This window comes from Patella vulgata, chromosome 6, assembly GCF_932274485.2.
Source record: "Patella vulgata chromosome 6, xgPatVulg1.2, whole genome shotgun sequence".
NCBI lineage: Eukaryota > Metazoa > Mollusca > Gastropoda > Patellidae > Patella > Patella vulgata.
Genome location: NC_065884.2, coordinates 27,567,651 through 27,584,407, shown reverse-complemented (window position 1 = coordinate 27,584,407; position 16,757 = coordinate 27,567,651). Strand labels below are relative to the sequence as shown.

Genomic DNA, 16,757 nt, shown 5'->3' with positions numbered 1-16,757 from the left:
TAACGCACATAGGCACTCTAGCAAGTTCTCCATAGACAATGCAATTAGGTGTACTTTTTTTTTACTTTCATTAATTCTAAATGCAATGATTCAATTATATCATTATTTTCATAACCCCAACTGTCTGCGCCATACAACAATATAGGAGCAATCATAGCATCAAATAATTGTAATAATATATCTATTGGTAAATATAGTTTTCTAGCTTTACGTATTACATAAAACATAGCTTTTCTGGCTTGTTGGACAATTCTAGATTTATTAACATGAAAAGTGCCTTTTCTAGAAAATACTATTCCCAAATACTAATTGCCAGTCTGAATCCTTCCTTTGGGAGAATAGTCTCCCTTTTTACATACTCCACAAATAAAGTCAAAATTTGTATAAATGGAAAGATAACTCGCATTGAATTGGTTTCCTAAACAAAGTTTCTTTCGTTCTACCGATAAATTAGGCAAATAATAATTGTTTTCATGGGTACAAGACTTTTTGAAGCAGCGAAACATGCAGAATTATACGCTAGATTTAGACCAAAATATGGCAAATCAGTGTACGATGCCATCATAGATTTTTGTAAATCAGGAAAATGCGATTTTGACTTGGCAGTTGATGTAGGATGTGGCTCGGGTCAAAGTACAACTCCACTGTGTTCATCATTTAAGCATGTCATTGGTTTAGACGTTAGTCCAAAACAAATTGAAAAAGCTCCAAAGAGTGTAAAGAATTTAACATTTCGTGTCAGCCCAGCAGAAGATTTAAGTTTCCTGTCAAATAATTCAACAGACTTAATTACCATTTCTCAAGCTATACATTGGGTCGATACCAATAAATTTTATAAAGAAGTAACAAGAGTTCTTAAACCAGGGGGTAGTTTGGTTGTATATGGTTATGGTTTAAATACTATGGATAATGTAGAGGCGCAAGCTGAATTGGACAAGGTTACTAAATTAATTATAGAGGAATGCATATGTTAATAAATGCTTGCGTTGAAAGAAAGGCCGATAAATTAAACGTAGATAGATCATGTGTGTATTGGCCTAGACAACCGTTTAAATAAACGTCTGGCTGTTCTGCTAATGGAGATGAAGCTGAGCATATGCCATACAGTGTACTTTGTGGGAAATTTTGCCCTGACAGCGGCACAATGGCCTTCTCTTATTTCAGGTTCTAACTGTCAAGGGATCTTTTACATACATGTGCAATCTGATTAAAATACAGATCTATATTTTGTTCCGTTTTTTCTACTTTCACTGGCCGACACTACATGAAGTTCTGACCGGTTGTACTGAAAGGTCGCATCAGGGGTTGTACAAGTGGCTTTTGACCCTATGACGTCAGGCATTGATTAATCAATCAACCTTGACGTTTCTAGTGGTTTATACACATTTCCGTGGATCGCACATCAAGAACTAGCCGTAACACATCATTTCATTGGCTAATCCCTCACTTCAACCAGAACGCCAGTAATATAACAACACTTCCAGATCCTAGCGTAGTAAAGGCAAGTAAAACAAAATTTTGAACTATAAAAAACGAAACGAACTAGGATCTGTGTTTTAATCAGATTGGCCAATGTGTACACAGGACCTCGTTTTTTGTCTCATCCAAGCGACTATATATTGTCCCTTGCAAGGCCCTCCATTCTGAGAAAGGGAAACCACGCCAGAAAATCCAGATGAACTCTTAAACATGGGACCCCCAGGTTAGCGAGCCAATGTCCTCACTGCAAATAACATTAAACTGTATGATAATAAATCAATGGGTTCTAACTGTTGAATTGTAGTTTTATAATGGTACCCTTGGTAACTACTGGGATGAAAAAAGAAAACACATAGAATGTCATTATAGAGACTATAGTCTTCCCTTTGGAGGATGGATCAGGTAAAAAAAAGTATTTAATACAAAATTCAATGTGAATTGTTAGCTATGCAAACTTTAAAAACAATTTAGAAATTAATGGTGTCTGGTGTTTAGAAAATGTAAACATACCCTGCTTTCGGGGCTGTCTTAGTGTGTCTATATAATATAGCAATTCTGTCTTTCGCCCTTTTTCATGACATTTTATTGTTGACTTTTTTGGTATAGAAACGGAGAAGAATGTTTAAATTTACATTTTCTTCAGGTTTTGGTTAAAAGTCATGTCCAAAAAAAATATATGAGATTATAGATTCCTTTGAACGGGTGTAACAAAATATCGGAATGGTCAACTTCATTCAATATTATTATCAGATGATTGTGACATTGAGAAAATTGGCATAGACAAAGAATGACATGGATTTAACATTGAAGTCAATGGGGAGATATTACAATTCTAAGTCTTTTGTACATATAGTTGGAGTTACCTCCCTTGTACATCATAAGCTTTAAATTATATTTTGTAAATTTTTTTTCTTTTTATGATAGAAATGATGATTTGAATATAACTGTAGAATGGGGTGTGGATGAGTTTGTTGGTTATTTATCAACATGGTCTGCTTGGCATTCTTACCTTAAAGAATATCCTACATCAAATGAACTCCAGAAATTATCTGATAGGTGAGATATATGATTGGTTATAATATTGTTACTCAGGGGGGCTGTGGTGGCTCAGTAAGATAGGTGTTGGTTGGGAGGTCCTTTGTTCGATCCCTGTATTGGCTGAGAAAGTTCATGGGGATTTTCAGGCTTGGTTCCCCCTTGTCAGTGGTGCAGGACAGAGGTGTATGTCAAGGTACAATAGTTGTTCGGATGGTGTACACATTTGCTTGCACATAAATGAACCCTTAACAGTTGGTATTTGAAATCAGAGTAGATCGAGTTGATAATTAATCTCATTTTGTTGAATTTCCTCAATTATATTTCTGTAATTATATATTTACTAGGTTTAAAGATTTATACACAGTAAAAGATGAATCCGGGGCTGAAGAAGAGAAAACTATCCAGATAGTATGGCCAGTATTTATGTTAATGGGACATAAACCTGTATCATAGCATATCTGCTTTTGACAAAATTAATCATCTAGAAACATAAGTATTCAAGCGTACCTTGAATTCAGTATTAATATAAAGCAATTTTAATCTTAGACATATGCTACTTCAGTCAACTTTTGAAGGTTAGCAGAAAAGTTCTAAGCCTATCTGTGAAAGATCTGTACAAAGTAGATGGTTTCCACTTATTTTGGTGTAGATTGTCAGGAATCTGACATGTTTCTGATCCGCAGTCAAAAGCTTTGTCACCAATCTTACAGAAACGTTTGTCATTCCCTTTGTCGTTCGTGATAATGTGCTCAACCTTCTCAATGAGAGATGCCCACAACACATGCATTATCGATCAGCCATCACCATTTAATGTTTTCTTGAATGGTTGCTGTTGATGGTCTTCCAGGACGTGGGTCAATGTCAAGGATCTTTCTGCCATGCTTAAATTCTGCAGCCCACTTCTTTACTGTGGAAAAGGAAGGGGAATCATCCCCTAAAGTGGAGACCATGTGAGTGTGTATCTGTGTTAGGGTTAGTCCTTTCAGTTACAGGTACTTGATGACTGCCCAATAGCCAGTTTTGTCCATTCCTGGTGATATCAACAAGATGTTCTGGTAAGAAGACAATAATAACACAACAGTTACAGTTCTTCTATCTCATTCCATGATTTTACTTGTTGGTGAAAAAAGGTTGTTTCAACCCACTTGATCTATCCTTTTCAGGCTTAGAACTTTTCAGCCAACCCTTGTATATCAATTCACAGTACGTTCTATGGCTTAAATGGTCTTGTTAAACTATAACCATGTATGTTACAGCATTGTTATAATTATTTATTTATTTTTATTAAATATGGTATGGTATATAATTAACTTATTAAAGTCAGTAAATATATTTTGATTCAAATGAATATTTATTGTGTTTTTAAAAATTGATATTACATTAGATGACTATTAACAAATAGGTCATTGAAAGGAAGAAATATTTCATCCAGTGTTAATTAATTTCATATGAAAGCTTTGTGTTAAGATTATTATTCTCTTTTTTTTTTTTTTTCCCTGCAAATCTTAGATCTCAGAATCTAACCATAGGATCTTTCTGCTTAAACTTTGACCTATCCCCCCAAGAATGGGTGGTGGCTTTTCTTTTAATATGATATTTTCAAAACATCATACGAAACTGAAATTACCAATTTTAGTAAAGAAAAAGCTAACAATGCATAGTCATAACTTGGGTTTTTTTTACCTATTTTACTAATTCTTTTTTCTTTGAGTACCTCCGTATTTCAAAAATTCGTCACTGTGATTTCGTCGCGGAATTTGAGGCGAATTTGACAACTGCTTAAATATTAGCTCGTTTTTCATGGAATGAAAGTAGATCTTACTAATGCGACTTAGAGAAATTAAGGATCAAAAGTTTTAAAAAAAATCAACAAAAAGTAGGTCAGATTGCCTTAAAAAAAAATTCTGTATTAGCTAAGAAAATACTAATGCGTTCACAAAATATGAAGTCTGTCTATTGAACAGGAAATGCCACCATCTTGAAATGTCAAAATTTCCCAAGGCTTTTGCGATATTTTACTTACAGACGTGGAAGGTACATTTTCTGAATTCTTGAAGGAATGCCTAAAAAGACGTTCAGAGCACAATTTTGATTTAGGTCAACTGATGGTCACCATTTTGAATTGAATATGAAAAATAGTGAAAAATCTACATCAACGGGAGTGAAAATATTAATATGGATATGTAAAAGAAATAAGTGAGTAAACAACAAAACAATACAATGGATACTTAATCAACAACATTTTGTATATACATATTTACACATTGGCTACGCAGTTGTTAATGTTCGCGTTTTGATCAATATAGATGTTACACTGATCATAAAAACTGCTTCTGTCAAAAAACATGTGGACCTTTCAAAGATGGCTAACAACATATGACTGCTGCTTACACCGTATGACAGATTATGTGTATTGATAAAATTAGGTGGTAAAAGATTTACAGATATTTTGCCTGCATCAGAATGTGAGGAGCAATGTAAAAGAAAATGTTCAGTATCTTCAAAGGAATAAACGCAATCACACTCGGGGCTGTCCGAAATATGCCTTAAAAATTTATGCCCATTTAGGTCACGACTATGTAATATTTGATTTTTATACGGCCACATTGAAATGTCGTCGTATTTTGTTGTCGCCCCCGTCTGCCAGAGTTATGGTCCTTGATCATGTCAAAAAATTTTGTGGACGCTCTAGAGGCTCAAGTTAATATCTGATTGACTTTAGATTTATACACAGTGTTTAAGGTCATGAGACGAAGAAGCATATTGATTTTCAGCGATTTCCGATAATTACTGTCAGAGTTATGGCCCTTGATCACTTCAAAATATCTTCTGGATGCTCTAGAGGCCAAAGTTAATATCGGATTGACTGTAAATTTATACACAGTGTTTAAGGTCATGAGACAAGGAAGCCTATTGATTTTCACAATTTCCGATAAATACTGCCAGTGTTATGGCCCTTGATCACTTCAAAATATCTTGTGGATGCTCTAGAGGCTAAAGATAATATCCGATTGACTGTAAATTTATACACAGTGTTTAAGGTCATGAGACGAAGAATCCTATTGATTTTCAGCGATTTTGGATAATTACTTCCAGAGTTATGGCCCTTGATCACTGCAAAAAATCTTGTGGACGCTCTAGAGGCTAAAGTGAATATCCGATTGACTTAAGGTTATGAGACAAAGAAGCCCTTTGATTTTCACCGTTTTCCGATAATTATTGCCAGAGTTATGGCCCTTGATCACTTTCAAAAATCTTGTGGACACTTTAGAGGCTAAAGTTAATATCTGATTGACTTTAAATTTATACGCAGTGTTTGAGGTCATGAGACGATAAATCCTATTGATTTTCAAGGATTTCCGATAATTACTGCCAAAGTTATGGCCCTTGATCACTTTGAAAAATCTTGTGACGCTCTAGAGGCTAAAGTTATCATCCCGATCGACTTCAGATTGATACACAGAGTTTAAGGCCTTGAGACGAACAAGTATATTGATTTTCAATGAATTTTGATAACTTGAAGAGCAAAATCCATGATATTAAATGTTTCATATACTAAATGTTAGCCTGGAGTAGAACTTTATAAAAATCAAACAAATTCTAATGATTTTCTGATAACTCACTCTTAATCAGATTTTAGTGTATTATAAATATTTCATTACCGAAAAAAGTAAAAATATGCGTCAACTCTTGTTGACTGCCCAGACGATTTATTTAGCTGCTGTGGGTGTGTTTTTGCCAAAGTTGAAATAAGGAGGTATATTTTTATCTTTATCAATTATTTTAGTTTTAAATATACTTATAGAGGTCGAATTTTTAATACTTAGATCAAGGTTATTCCATTCTTTTATGGTAGAAGGTATAAAGGATTTAGAAAATAAAGTTGTTTGACAAAAGTAATCAGTTAAATTATTGCTATTGCGAAGACTATAAGGAGTTTTGGAAAACTGAATTAAATTGTGGAGGTATGGAGGAGTTAGTTGATTTTAATAAGTACTTTTGGACATTAAGATGTGTTTGTGATGCCTTCGCCACTCTTGCAGAGTGATAAATCCTGTTTTTTTCATATAATAACCTATGACTGGTACCCTTTACTGCAATACTTATAGTCCCGAGTGCATCTAGTTGTAAATGTTCTAATTCAAATTTTAGTTCGCCTGTGCACCCATCCCATATTACGTCACAATAGTCAAAATGTGAAAGAATAAAAGAGGTATATTATATAGTTCTCAAGCTATTTTTGTTAAGGCAGTGTTTTAAAGACCTATGACAATCATTCTACTCGTTTTAGTCAAAATAATGTTAAAGTATTTGTCCCATTTACAGTTTTTCTGAAAAGTCAATCCCAATTGCTTGTGTTGATAAACTTCTTTAATAGGAATTCCGTCTAGATTTAGTTTAGGTAACAGTGGGTCTCGTTTAGTAGTCAGTGCAAGTGATTCAGTTTTCATAGGATTAAAGGAAACCAGCCACGTTTTTCAAGATAGCTATTTGAGACAGTCGTGCATGCGGTTGGGTCATTAATTTTTTAGATATATGCTGGTGTCATCCGCAAAAAGTCGAATTAATTTGATTTTATGTCCTTAATGATATCATTTCTATATATATATTATTTGTATAACAGAAAGCAAAGCGTCGGTGTAAGTGGAGTTTTCTCTAATCCAAAGAACGTCCCTGCTGGTTTACGGACAGAGGACAGAGCCATGTGGTACACCAGCAGGGACGTTCTTAGGAAGGTTGAATTGGAATTTTAGGAGAATGAAAATGGCCGCTCTTTGTACGCAAATTGTGTATAAGTATGTAATACAAAGGTTATGTATCCTCTAGAGGTCACAATTTTTATCCTACTTTAAACATATCTTTATATTCCAAAAATCTCAGTCCCTTTTGATATTTGCGCATTTCAGACCAATACTTTCTGGATTATGGCCTCTGATTTTACAAAAAATCGTTTTTGATTTTAGCTTGTTCTCTATCCATCTCTTGCAAAATGTGGGCATATCCTGCCTGGCAGCTGCTTGTTGTCGAAAGGGGGAGAATAAATAGATTGTATAAAGGGATAAATGTTTCAGATGAGATGGGTTTTAATAACTTGTCATTTATGTAATCAGGCCCAGTCCCAGTAGCTTTAGAGGTATCTAATGACAAGAACTTCTTGAGGTGTTAGTGTTATATTACAGAGTGAGTTTGGGTTATGTTCAAGTTCTGGAAGCTGTGCATTGGCTGTGTGAAGTTGTGACTGGTTGATAAAGAAGTCATTTAAGCACTTTGCCTTATCCAATTGGGTGGAGAAAAGGATTCTATTGGTGATAAAGGGGGGGGGGGTAATTCATCATTTTTTTTATACGGAGGCAGACCACGATTAATTTCCCCATTGACTTCAATGTTAATTCTGGCCTCTTTGCCCACCTCCAACTTTTCCCCAAATTTTCGTTGGGCTGAGTGCTTTTCACTGCAGACAGAGGAACAAATGGTCATGTCTTTGCACTAAAAATTTTGAGATACACAAACTTGAAGAAGCATACTAAAAACATGTAACTGGTTGCCGTACATATCACCATATTCATAACAAAACACAACACAAGGTATATATGGATATATATTTAATAATGACGTTTCGTAACACATACAGGTCACGTTTTTAAGTTAATGATAAATATCCATCTAGTCAGCCTATTTATACATATTTTGGCTTACACCAACTTAATTAATAATCAAAAGAAACCATTAAGAAAAATAGAAGCTTTCGTCGTTCGTTTCTAGAGTTTTACGTCCACTTCCACCTAAGGTGATATCGTAGACAAGAAAAAAATTAGAAGCACCTACAATAACAATAAATAATACAAACAATAATAATAACTGACCCTTAGTAGGATAATAACAGATAATCAGTACTAAAGATCAACCGTAATAGGGTTTCGCCATATCACATCTTAATCAGACCAACATTAATAATTACATCTTAATAACTGTTAACTTAGAACTAGGCAGTAATAAGGAAAATATAATATACAAATAATAGAGAAAACACCTTTGAACCAGCATGCCAACTTAATAGGGTTATACAAAATAAAATAAAATTATAAGCAATAAATCAGATAACAGGCCACACTGCTCTGAATTGATACTTGATTGAAATTTATGTGTTTATGTATATAATAAATAGATATTAATTACACCAGGAGAACGAGAATATAAACAAGTAAAAACCTGAAATAAAGTAAACTCCCGTATTATTAATATATAATTAGGCATATTAAGCATTAAAAGTAACTACTAAATTGTTAATATATGACTAGGAAGTTAACCGTTAATGACATGCAAAATTCAAATAACACATAGCACACAGACTTTAAACTATCAAGTCATCCCACGCATTGGATATAAATAGACCAGTGTCTCTTTTTTGTCTGTAGTGGCCAGTCTGTGTTCATTGACTCTAACTTTTATTGGGGGTTTAGTTTCTCCTATGTAGAAGCACCACAGCTACAGTCTATCTTATAAATAACATCTCTCGGATCTTGCCGTTGATTACCCATTCTACCATCTGCTTTTATTAAGTTTTTGAGTGTCATCCCACTAGTTAAAATGACTTTTACATTCAGTTTTCCAGGATTCTTTTTATCTTGTGGCTTAGGTTGCCAATAAATGGGGGGGGGGGGTGAATGGTTAGCATGTGTGCGCTGTATCATGAAGTATGTCACTGAGTCAACTGGCATGGTTTCGATTCCCCAGTTTTACGCGACAAGGAGTAGGGTCGCCTGTCCAATCTCGTGGGTTTTCTCGGTGTCCTCCGGTTTCCTCCCACGGCTAAAGACCCCTACACGCAAGCGAATTATGGAAATAAAAATTGAACTATATGTTAGTCCCGAAATGACCTTGTTTGTGTCGAGTGGATGTTAAACCCCATTTCTCTCTCTCTCTGCCAATAAATGGAATATAAACTAATACCGGTTCTTGTTTTCTAGCTGGTTTTACAACTTTCTCTCCTAGCGCCTTGTCTATTGTTTTTCTAATTATGTTGGCTGGGTAATTCAGGTGCTGAAAGCTGAATCGAAGATGGTCAATTTCTTTTTCCAGTTTGTCAGGGTCACACACAGATTTGGCTGGTTATTAAATAATAGAGAAGTAGTTATATCCGTATATACCTTGCTTCTAGATGTCATTTAAAGAATTCATATCACCGTAGCCAACCTGATAACCCTTTTATCCTTCTGCCTCAAAATCATGAATATTTACCAAAACCTGGCAGAAAATGTTAATTCAAACCCTCTTCGTCCATTCTAGACCAAAAAATTAACAAAAATGGGCATACCAATATTTCCATATTTCTTGGAAAGTCTGAGATGAAAGGCATTATTTTTAGAAACCTTGGCCAGTATACAAGAAGACAAACTGCAAATTGGTTGCATTGAATGTAACTGTAAGGAACTATAATGAAACTTGTAAGCCCACCCCTTAAAAATGTCGCTGTGGTAACAAATCCAACTTGTGTCCACATAAGTAATACTGTTGATGGAATATGGCTAATAGCCATGTTCTTCTATCCCTGGGATATATGCATACAAATAAACACAGGTACTTGTAAGAAGTATGAATCATTTATTAAAATATGGATTGATAAATGTAAAACAAATGCTGTTTTTAGGTAATAACCATCCACTCTAATAAAAGGGTCACAAAGCACTATTTTTTTTATTTTTAAAAATGGGAATATTTCAGTATTTAAAACACTTTAACAATCAGAGGTATCCTTGAAATTACATAGTGTAAATATTTTGTGGAAGCAAGTTGTTTTTTAAAATCTTTACATCAATTTCCTGACAAAATGAGGTGGAAAAGCATAAAAGGAGAATGAAAAGGCTATTAATATTTTATTGCTCAGTAAGTGGCACATTTTAAAAGATCACCACAATTAATAGATTTACATCCAAAATGTAAAACATTAAGCTGCAAAAGACACATCTACAAAATTTCCCTTGTGGGGTGTGGACTCATTTGGAAGAAATGTCATAGGATTACATGTTTGGCCATAAACAAGAAGTCTTAGAAATCCTTGAAATCTCATATGTAAATATTTGTTTATGCAAAATAAAATGCTCGGTTACAATTCAAGCACAAAATCCAAATACTGCTAATTTGGAGTCAATATATGTTCAATTGAATATCCAAATATCATGTTCAAGAAAAGGGGTGCCGTGGAGAGGGTGTCGCCGGTCTAAATGAAGACAGAGAAATTTCCCTGCAAACACATAGATTTTACTTTCTCGAGAAGCGAAATGCAACAATTTCAGGTTTCAAAAGATTAAAATTGTGTTAAGCCCAAGGAACACAGCAACAAAGTGCAGTTCACTCATGTTTTGAAAATTCTAACATACCTCAGCAGTACATAATTAGACTAAATTTCTTAATTTTTAAATTTCTGACAAACACATGGATACTTTTTCAATATCTGACAAACACAGGGATCCTTTCCAAGTTATTTAACAATTGAAATAAAGACATTTTGGTTCATTTTACAACAGGTGAATAATTAAAATTTTGACAGCAATATTGGGGGTAATCTGAAGAATTTCGGACAACTTATCATAATTTTTAGGCAAAATTGAGTGAAATTATGATACTATATTATGAAATTATTACCTTTATGATGCAGAAAAAGTAAAAATTATACATTAAAATATTTTCCACTAATTTTGAAAAGTAAATAAACACTGAAAATCACAAAATTTGTACTAAAGTAAAAATCCCCCCCACTTTTTTATTATTAAAATGTCATATATCACATTTTCTGACAATTTGGAGATCATATCATCAAATTTAGGCCTCTCATCCACTGTCAGGTTGATTACATATAATGGTTTAATTGGTTTTATAAGTTCATATATCATCAAAATTCTTTTCTTTATAGCTTCACATTTATTTTTGCAACATTATTATAATACAGAATAACCCCCCCCCCCCAACAAATTACTGCAGAAATGGTGACCTTTTAAAGTTATGTACTGTTTTGTATACAGGGTTGCAGCTCAGATCCATGGGCCCTTTGTTCTAGAATTTTAGATTCTTTCTTAATTTTGTCAAAATGTGAGTTCTGCAAAGAGATTTAAAGAGTTTCAAACAAGTCACATCAAAAATATTCAAAATATTGGAATATTTTCAAAAAATGACTTTCTTTACCTTTTTCTACAAGATGGTCAATTTCTTACACTTTATATGTCTCAAAATGCCAATATTTCCCGATTTCTTGGAAAGTCTGAGATGAAAGGCATTTATTTCTAGAAACCTTGGCCAGTATACAAGAAGACAAGCTGCAAATTGGTTGGTACCGAGATGGTGAAATTTAATGGTGGCCTGCCTCCTGTATGTTGCCCGTTCACATAAGAATTGACAAGACGCCACCAATCTTTACTACCAAATGTTCTGTTATTATTTATTTTTTGGTCTATTTTTCCATAAAATTCCCTTTCTTATATGATTAATATATTCATTTCTAATTGATCGAAAGTTTTGCCAATCATTTACAGTTTTTTATGTGCATCTTATTATTATTATTTTTTTTTTTTTTGCTTAATTTCCAAATTGTATTATTCAACTATAACTTATTCCTTGGCCGAATGGTTACTATGTTGTTTGAAATATTATTTTTTGCTATCGTGAAAGAGGCACATGACACATTAATCAAACTGTTATCAAAAATGGAATCCATTTAAAAATTAGTACGTCATGTCTAAGTCTGTCATAATTAGTTATATTGCAATCCCAAACGATGCGTTTGAAAGAAGGAAACTTTAGACGCTCGAAAGTTAACCGGCAGTACACATGGCAATGGTCGCTGAAGAAGTTATTTATACAACCAGATTCAGAAATATATCCTGGGCAATTTGTAAGAATAAAATGATTAAACTTATATTTCTGTTGTACATATTTTATTCAGTTGGCTGGGTATCTGATATACAGGGCCGCGGTTTACCCTTGTCAGTGGTGCAAGCGAGACAGTGTATAGTCGGTCGGACGGGGCCAAAAACCTAGGTCCTGTGTACACATTGGCGTGCACGTAAAAGAATTCTTGACAGAATTCGAAATAAGAGTAGGCCGTACTGCCGCTGTCCGGGCAAACTTTCCCTGATAGCACACTCTATGGCGTATGCCCGTCTTCATTAAACCCCATCTCATTTCATTTCATTTCCTTAAACCAGTTTGCCTTTTGACCATTTTATTTTAGTAGATTAATGAAGTTACTTCCCTTACACTCAGTTGTCTCCCGTAATGTTTTTACACACAGATAAGGTCAAGATAAGTTTTTAAAAAGGGAAATATTTTCGACAAATTATATTAATCAATTTTAAGTCTATATAACTCATGGCCACCAGACTTTTCGAATCAGATTATCACGCGGAACTTTATTTCAAGTTTCGACCGAAATATGGTAAATCCGTATATGGTGTCATCATAGATTTTTGTAAATCAGGAAAATGTGAGTTTGATTTGGCAGTTGATGTAGGATGTGGCTCGGGTCAAAGTACAACTCCACTGTGTTCTGCATTCAAAAATGTCATTGGGTCGGATGTTAGTCCAAATCAGATTGAAAATGCACCCAAAAATGTCAAAAATGTAACATTCCTCGTCAGCCCAGCAGAAGATTTAAGTTACCTATCAAACAATTCAACGGACTTAATTACCATTTCTCAAGCTATACATTGGGTCGATACCAATAAATTTTATAAAGAAGTAACAAGAGTTCTTAAACCAGGGGGTAGTTTGGTTGTATATGGTTATGGTTTTGATCTATTGGATAAAGAAGATGCCCAGATGAAGTTAGATAGAGTATAACTTGGATTAAATTATTTTTCTGTTTTTAGGTTATAAAAATAAATCGAGTGGATACAGCGTACATGTTTTGAAGTATATGACCTAGATACCACCAATGTCTACGTTATAAGATTACCATATTGTTAAATCGTACATACATCATTTAATGAAATAACTTAAAAAATTGAAATGATAAAGTCATGTACATGAAGTATTACTGTGTTTCGACCTCCCTTTTAAAATTGCCCGACTTCATTAGCCCAGTCGGGGCAGAAATGTAGAATATTAAACCCCATTTCATTTTATTTCCCTGGACTGATATTTCTAATATATAATATATACTGTCTTAATTTGTCAAATCAATTTATTTGTATCCTTTTCCTTTGTTGCTTTTAGTTTTATTTCGAAACAATTGCGGAGTTTTGGAGTAATAAAATACAATTGTTACTACGTAAATACGAAGACATCACTCTACCTTTTGATGGATGGATAAGGTAAAGAAATCAAAAGTTGACCTTTTCTTCGGTCAAATGATAAGGTGGGTCGGGTGTGGTTTAAAAGGATGCATTTAGGGATAGGGGCTGACTGGAATTTTGTAGCATGTTTGTGCCAAATAAATCTATCTATCTACAATACTGGCATACAAATTGCATTTGTGTGAGTTTGACGGGCAGTGACCGGAATATGACCAGGTTTCGCTGTTGACACAAGGGCCCCACTGGCATTTTTAGCCAGGGCCCCAATGCAATTTTATTCCGCCCTGCATTTACCCCCGGGCATGTCAGAGGTGTGTGTGGGTGGATGGAAGGTGGGGGGGGGTGCATCTAATAGTCATTAAACTTGACAAGTTTACTCTCTGAGGGTCAAATTGCTAGAAGAAATAGTAGCTAGGTACTTATTACTTTATACGATATGCCTAACAGATAGTTTAATATCGACAGAAAAGATGATCTAGAAATAGCTGCTGATTGGAGTGTGGGTGAGTTCATTGGTTTTGTAGCTTCATCCTCTGCTTGGCAGTCTTACCTTAAAGCTCACCCTTCGTCAGAGGAACTCAAACAATTATCAAATAGGTAATTATTTTACCTACTTGTTTTTTTATATTCAATATAATATTCGACTTTACTAGTCATTACTCGGGCAGATACTATTATTGTTCAGTTCCGGATTGTCATTGAAGTTGGCAACTTCTCACACATATGAAAGCCCACTAGAATCCATGATTTTAGCCAAAAACACGAAGTTTACTTCGAGAATTTTGAGAAGTATTTATTCTGCTTCAATTTAATAAAATCGAGAATATTTATTCAATCTGTGTGTGTATGAATAATGTAATACGGACCAGAACCGCATTACAATAGTATCTGTCTTCATTAGCCCAGTCGGTGCAGAAAAGTAGGAAGTCAAACCCCAATTCTTTTTATTTCACAAAATGGCCGCCATTAATTTAGGTCAGGGCTCACTTCTCAAACTAGTTAGTTCTCTGTGTGCGGAATGCTTCTAACACTGCCACGCATACCATCTAGCATTCACCAAAAGATGCCTTTGCATGGGAAGAAATCGTTTTCAATGAAACGTGCGAATTTTATTAGGATTTTAGTAAGATCAAGGAGACATCCTATTATCTAAAACTGATTAGGAATTAATATGCATATGCATTAAACAAATTTAGCGAGATGCAGCCGTTGTCATGTAATCGTAATTATAAAATAAGATTCATTGCGGTAAGAGTTTAACATAATTCCAAATTGTGTGATAAATTAATTGTGTGTAGTTTGATAATCCCTCATTTTTGATAGTAGGCCGCATCAATTTGATTTTCTGTTTTTAGGGGTCTTGATGAATAAATAGCAAAAGTTGTTTTGTTTAAAATTTCATAACTTAAAATTTTGGAACTGAAAGCTTTCGAACAGTTCAACTAAGTACTTTTGTTTTTTAAAGCGGTATTAGGTAAGAATTAGATAAAGAGTTATAATAGTTCTGGCTATAATAGTTTAAAAAAAAGATAATGAAAAGAGAATATTTTGAAAAATTTCAGTCAAATTACTTCACTCTGTGCCAAGGTATTGGCGATTTAATTATAGACTAGCCTCGAATGTCATTGATACCGTTGTTACGATAACAAAGTCTCGATTATCCATTTTTACGGTAACCGCATCCAAGACAAAACGTATTTGAATCTACTAAATATCGCAGGCATCCGATGGCATCGAGAGTTGATTATAGTCTTGGTAAGTTAAATGATGTCTAATTAATAATTTAGCTCATGCATAATGCATGTTTAAATAAAAAAAAATACATAAGGAAATATGGAAAATTGGTAATGCCCTAGCGCTGTTATTTTTTTTTTTTTTTTTCATGCTGTGAACTGTTATTTCAGATTCAGAGAAATATATACCAGAATCAATGAAAGCGGTGTTGAAGAAGAAGAGAAAATGCATATTATATGGCCAGTGTTTATGTTAATGGGACATAAACCCTCACCAATGTAACTATTTTAGTACGTAATTCTAAATAAAAAAGGTGTCTTATCATATTCACCCTATTTGCTATATTGATTTGCATTTCAAAATCCGAAACAAATTATTTGCCATTAATATGCCTTCCATATAGACAGTTTGAATTGTCTTTCTAAATTAATTATATGTGTCGAGGGAGGGACAGTGCGCTATACATTCTTTGAAAACGAAAAGGGGAGTGCCATTGTTATCATTGATGTAGAAAATTGTGAGGGAAACGTCCTTGAAATACTTGACGACAAACGGGTATATACAATCATAGATTCGAACCATGATAAAAGAATTATGGGTTAATAAACGGCTTAATCCAACACCACAAAAACGAACTGACGGACAAGGAGTATATTAAACACCCAAATGCCGCACCAGTGTTTTCCAACCAGACTATCTCCTATCCAGGCTTATAATTGCCGGTCTGTGCTGCTCTAGTAATAGATTATCAAATCTCATTGATACCTTACTTAAGCCGTACGTACCAGATGTAAAATCTGTTATTCGGGATGACAGACTTTGTTAATACATTACTCCAAAATCTAAATGATGGCTACTTTTTGCTATAGCAACATTTCACATGACCTATGCTTTCAGACCGTAGACTATTGACTGGAGAAACATCCCGAATACAGTCATGGGAGAATTTCCAAATGCCTCGATCTTCGATGTAAATGTTGCGACCTTAATATAACTCCAAACAGCATTATAATTTTTATAACTTCACCTTTAAAGTCAACGACAATATGAACTGTGACACACAAACAAAACCCCTCATATATGCCTTAACTTGTAACGGATAGAGTACGCATTGTAACATTGAAAATATGCCCTTATTTTTAAATAGACAGATATTTAAATGTGCACAGCATCTTCAAACAGAATTCCGTTTGATAAAATGAAAGTCATTGACATAAC

At 34.2% G+C, this 16,757-nt stretch overlaps 1 protein-coding gene across 1 annotated transcript; it reads left to right on the top strand.

The window, feature by feature from the left end:
- Positions 1-382: 382 nt before the first annotated feature.
- LOC126823942 (putative methyltransferase DDB_G0268948) lies at positions 383-3,849 on the top strand. The gene is made up of 4 exons (XM_050553010.2): positions 383-938; positions 1,784-1,881; positions 2,404-2,535; positions 2,862-3,849. Exons 1-4 carry the CDS (start codon positions 474-476, stop codon positions 2,968-2,970), a joined length of 804 nt encoding a protein of 267 aa, XP_050408967.2. The 5' UTR covers positions 383-473; the 3' UTR covers positions 2,971-3,849.
- The last annotated feature ends 12,908 nt before the right edge of the window (positions 3,850-16,757 follow it).

Excerpts from the sequence above, each read along its gene's own strand:
- LOC126823942 (XM_050553010.2), top strand. The coding sequence starts at position 474 with ATGGGTACAAGACTTTTTGAAGCAGCGAAACATGCAGAATTATACGCT. Across the intron at positions 1,882-2,403 it reads CCCTTTGGAGGATGGATCAG|AAATGATGATTTGAATATAA; the intron begins GTAAAAAAAAGT and ends TTTTTATGATAG. Across the intron at positions 2,536-2,861 it reads CTCCAGAAATTATCTGATAG|GTTTAAAGATTTATACACAG; the intron begins GTGAGATATATG and ends TATATTTACTAG.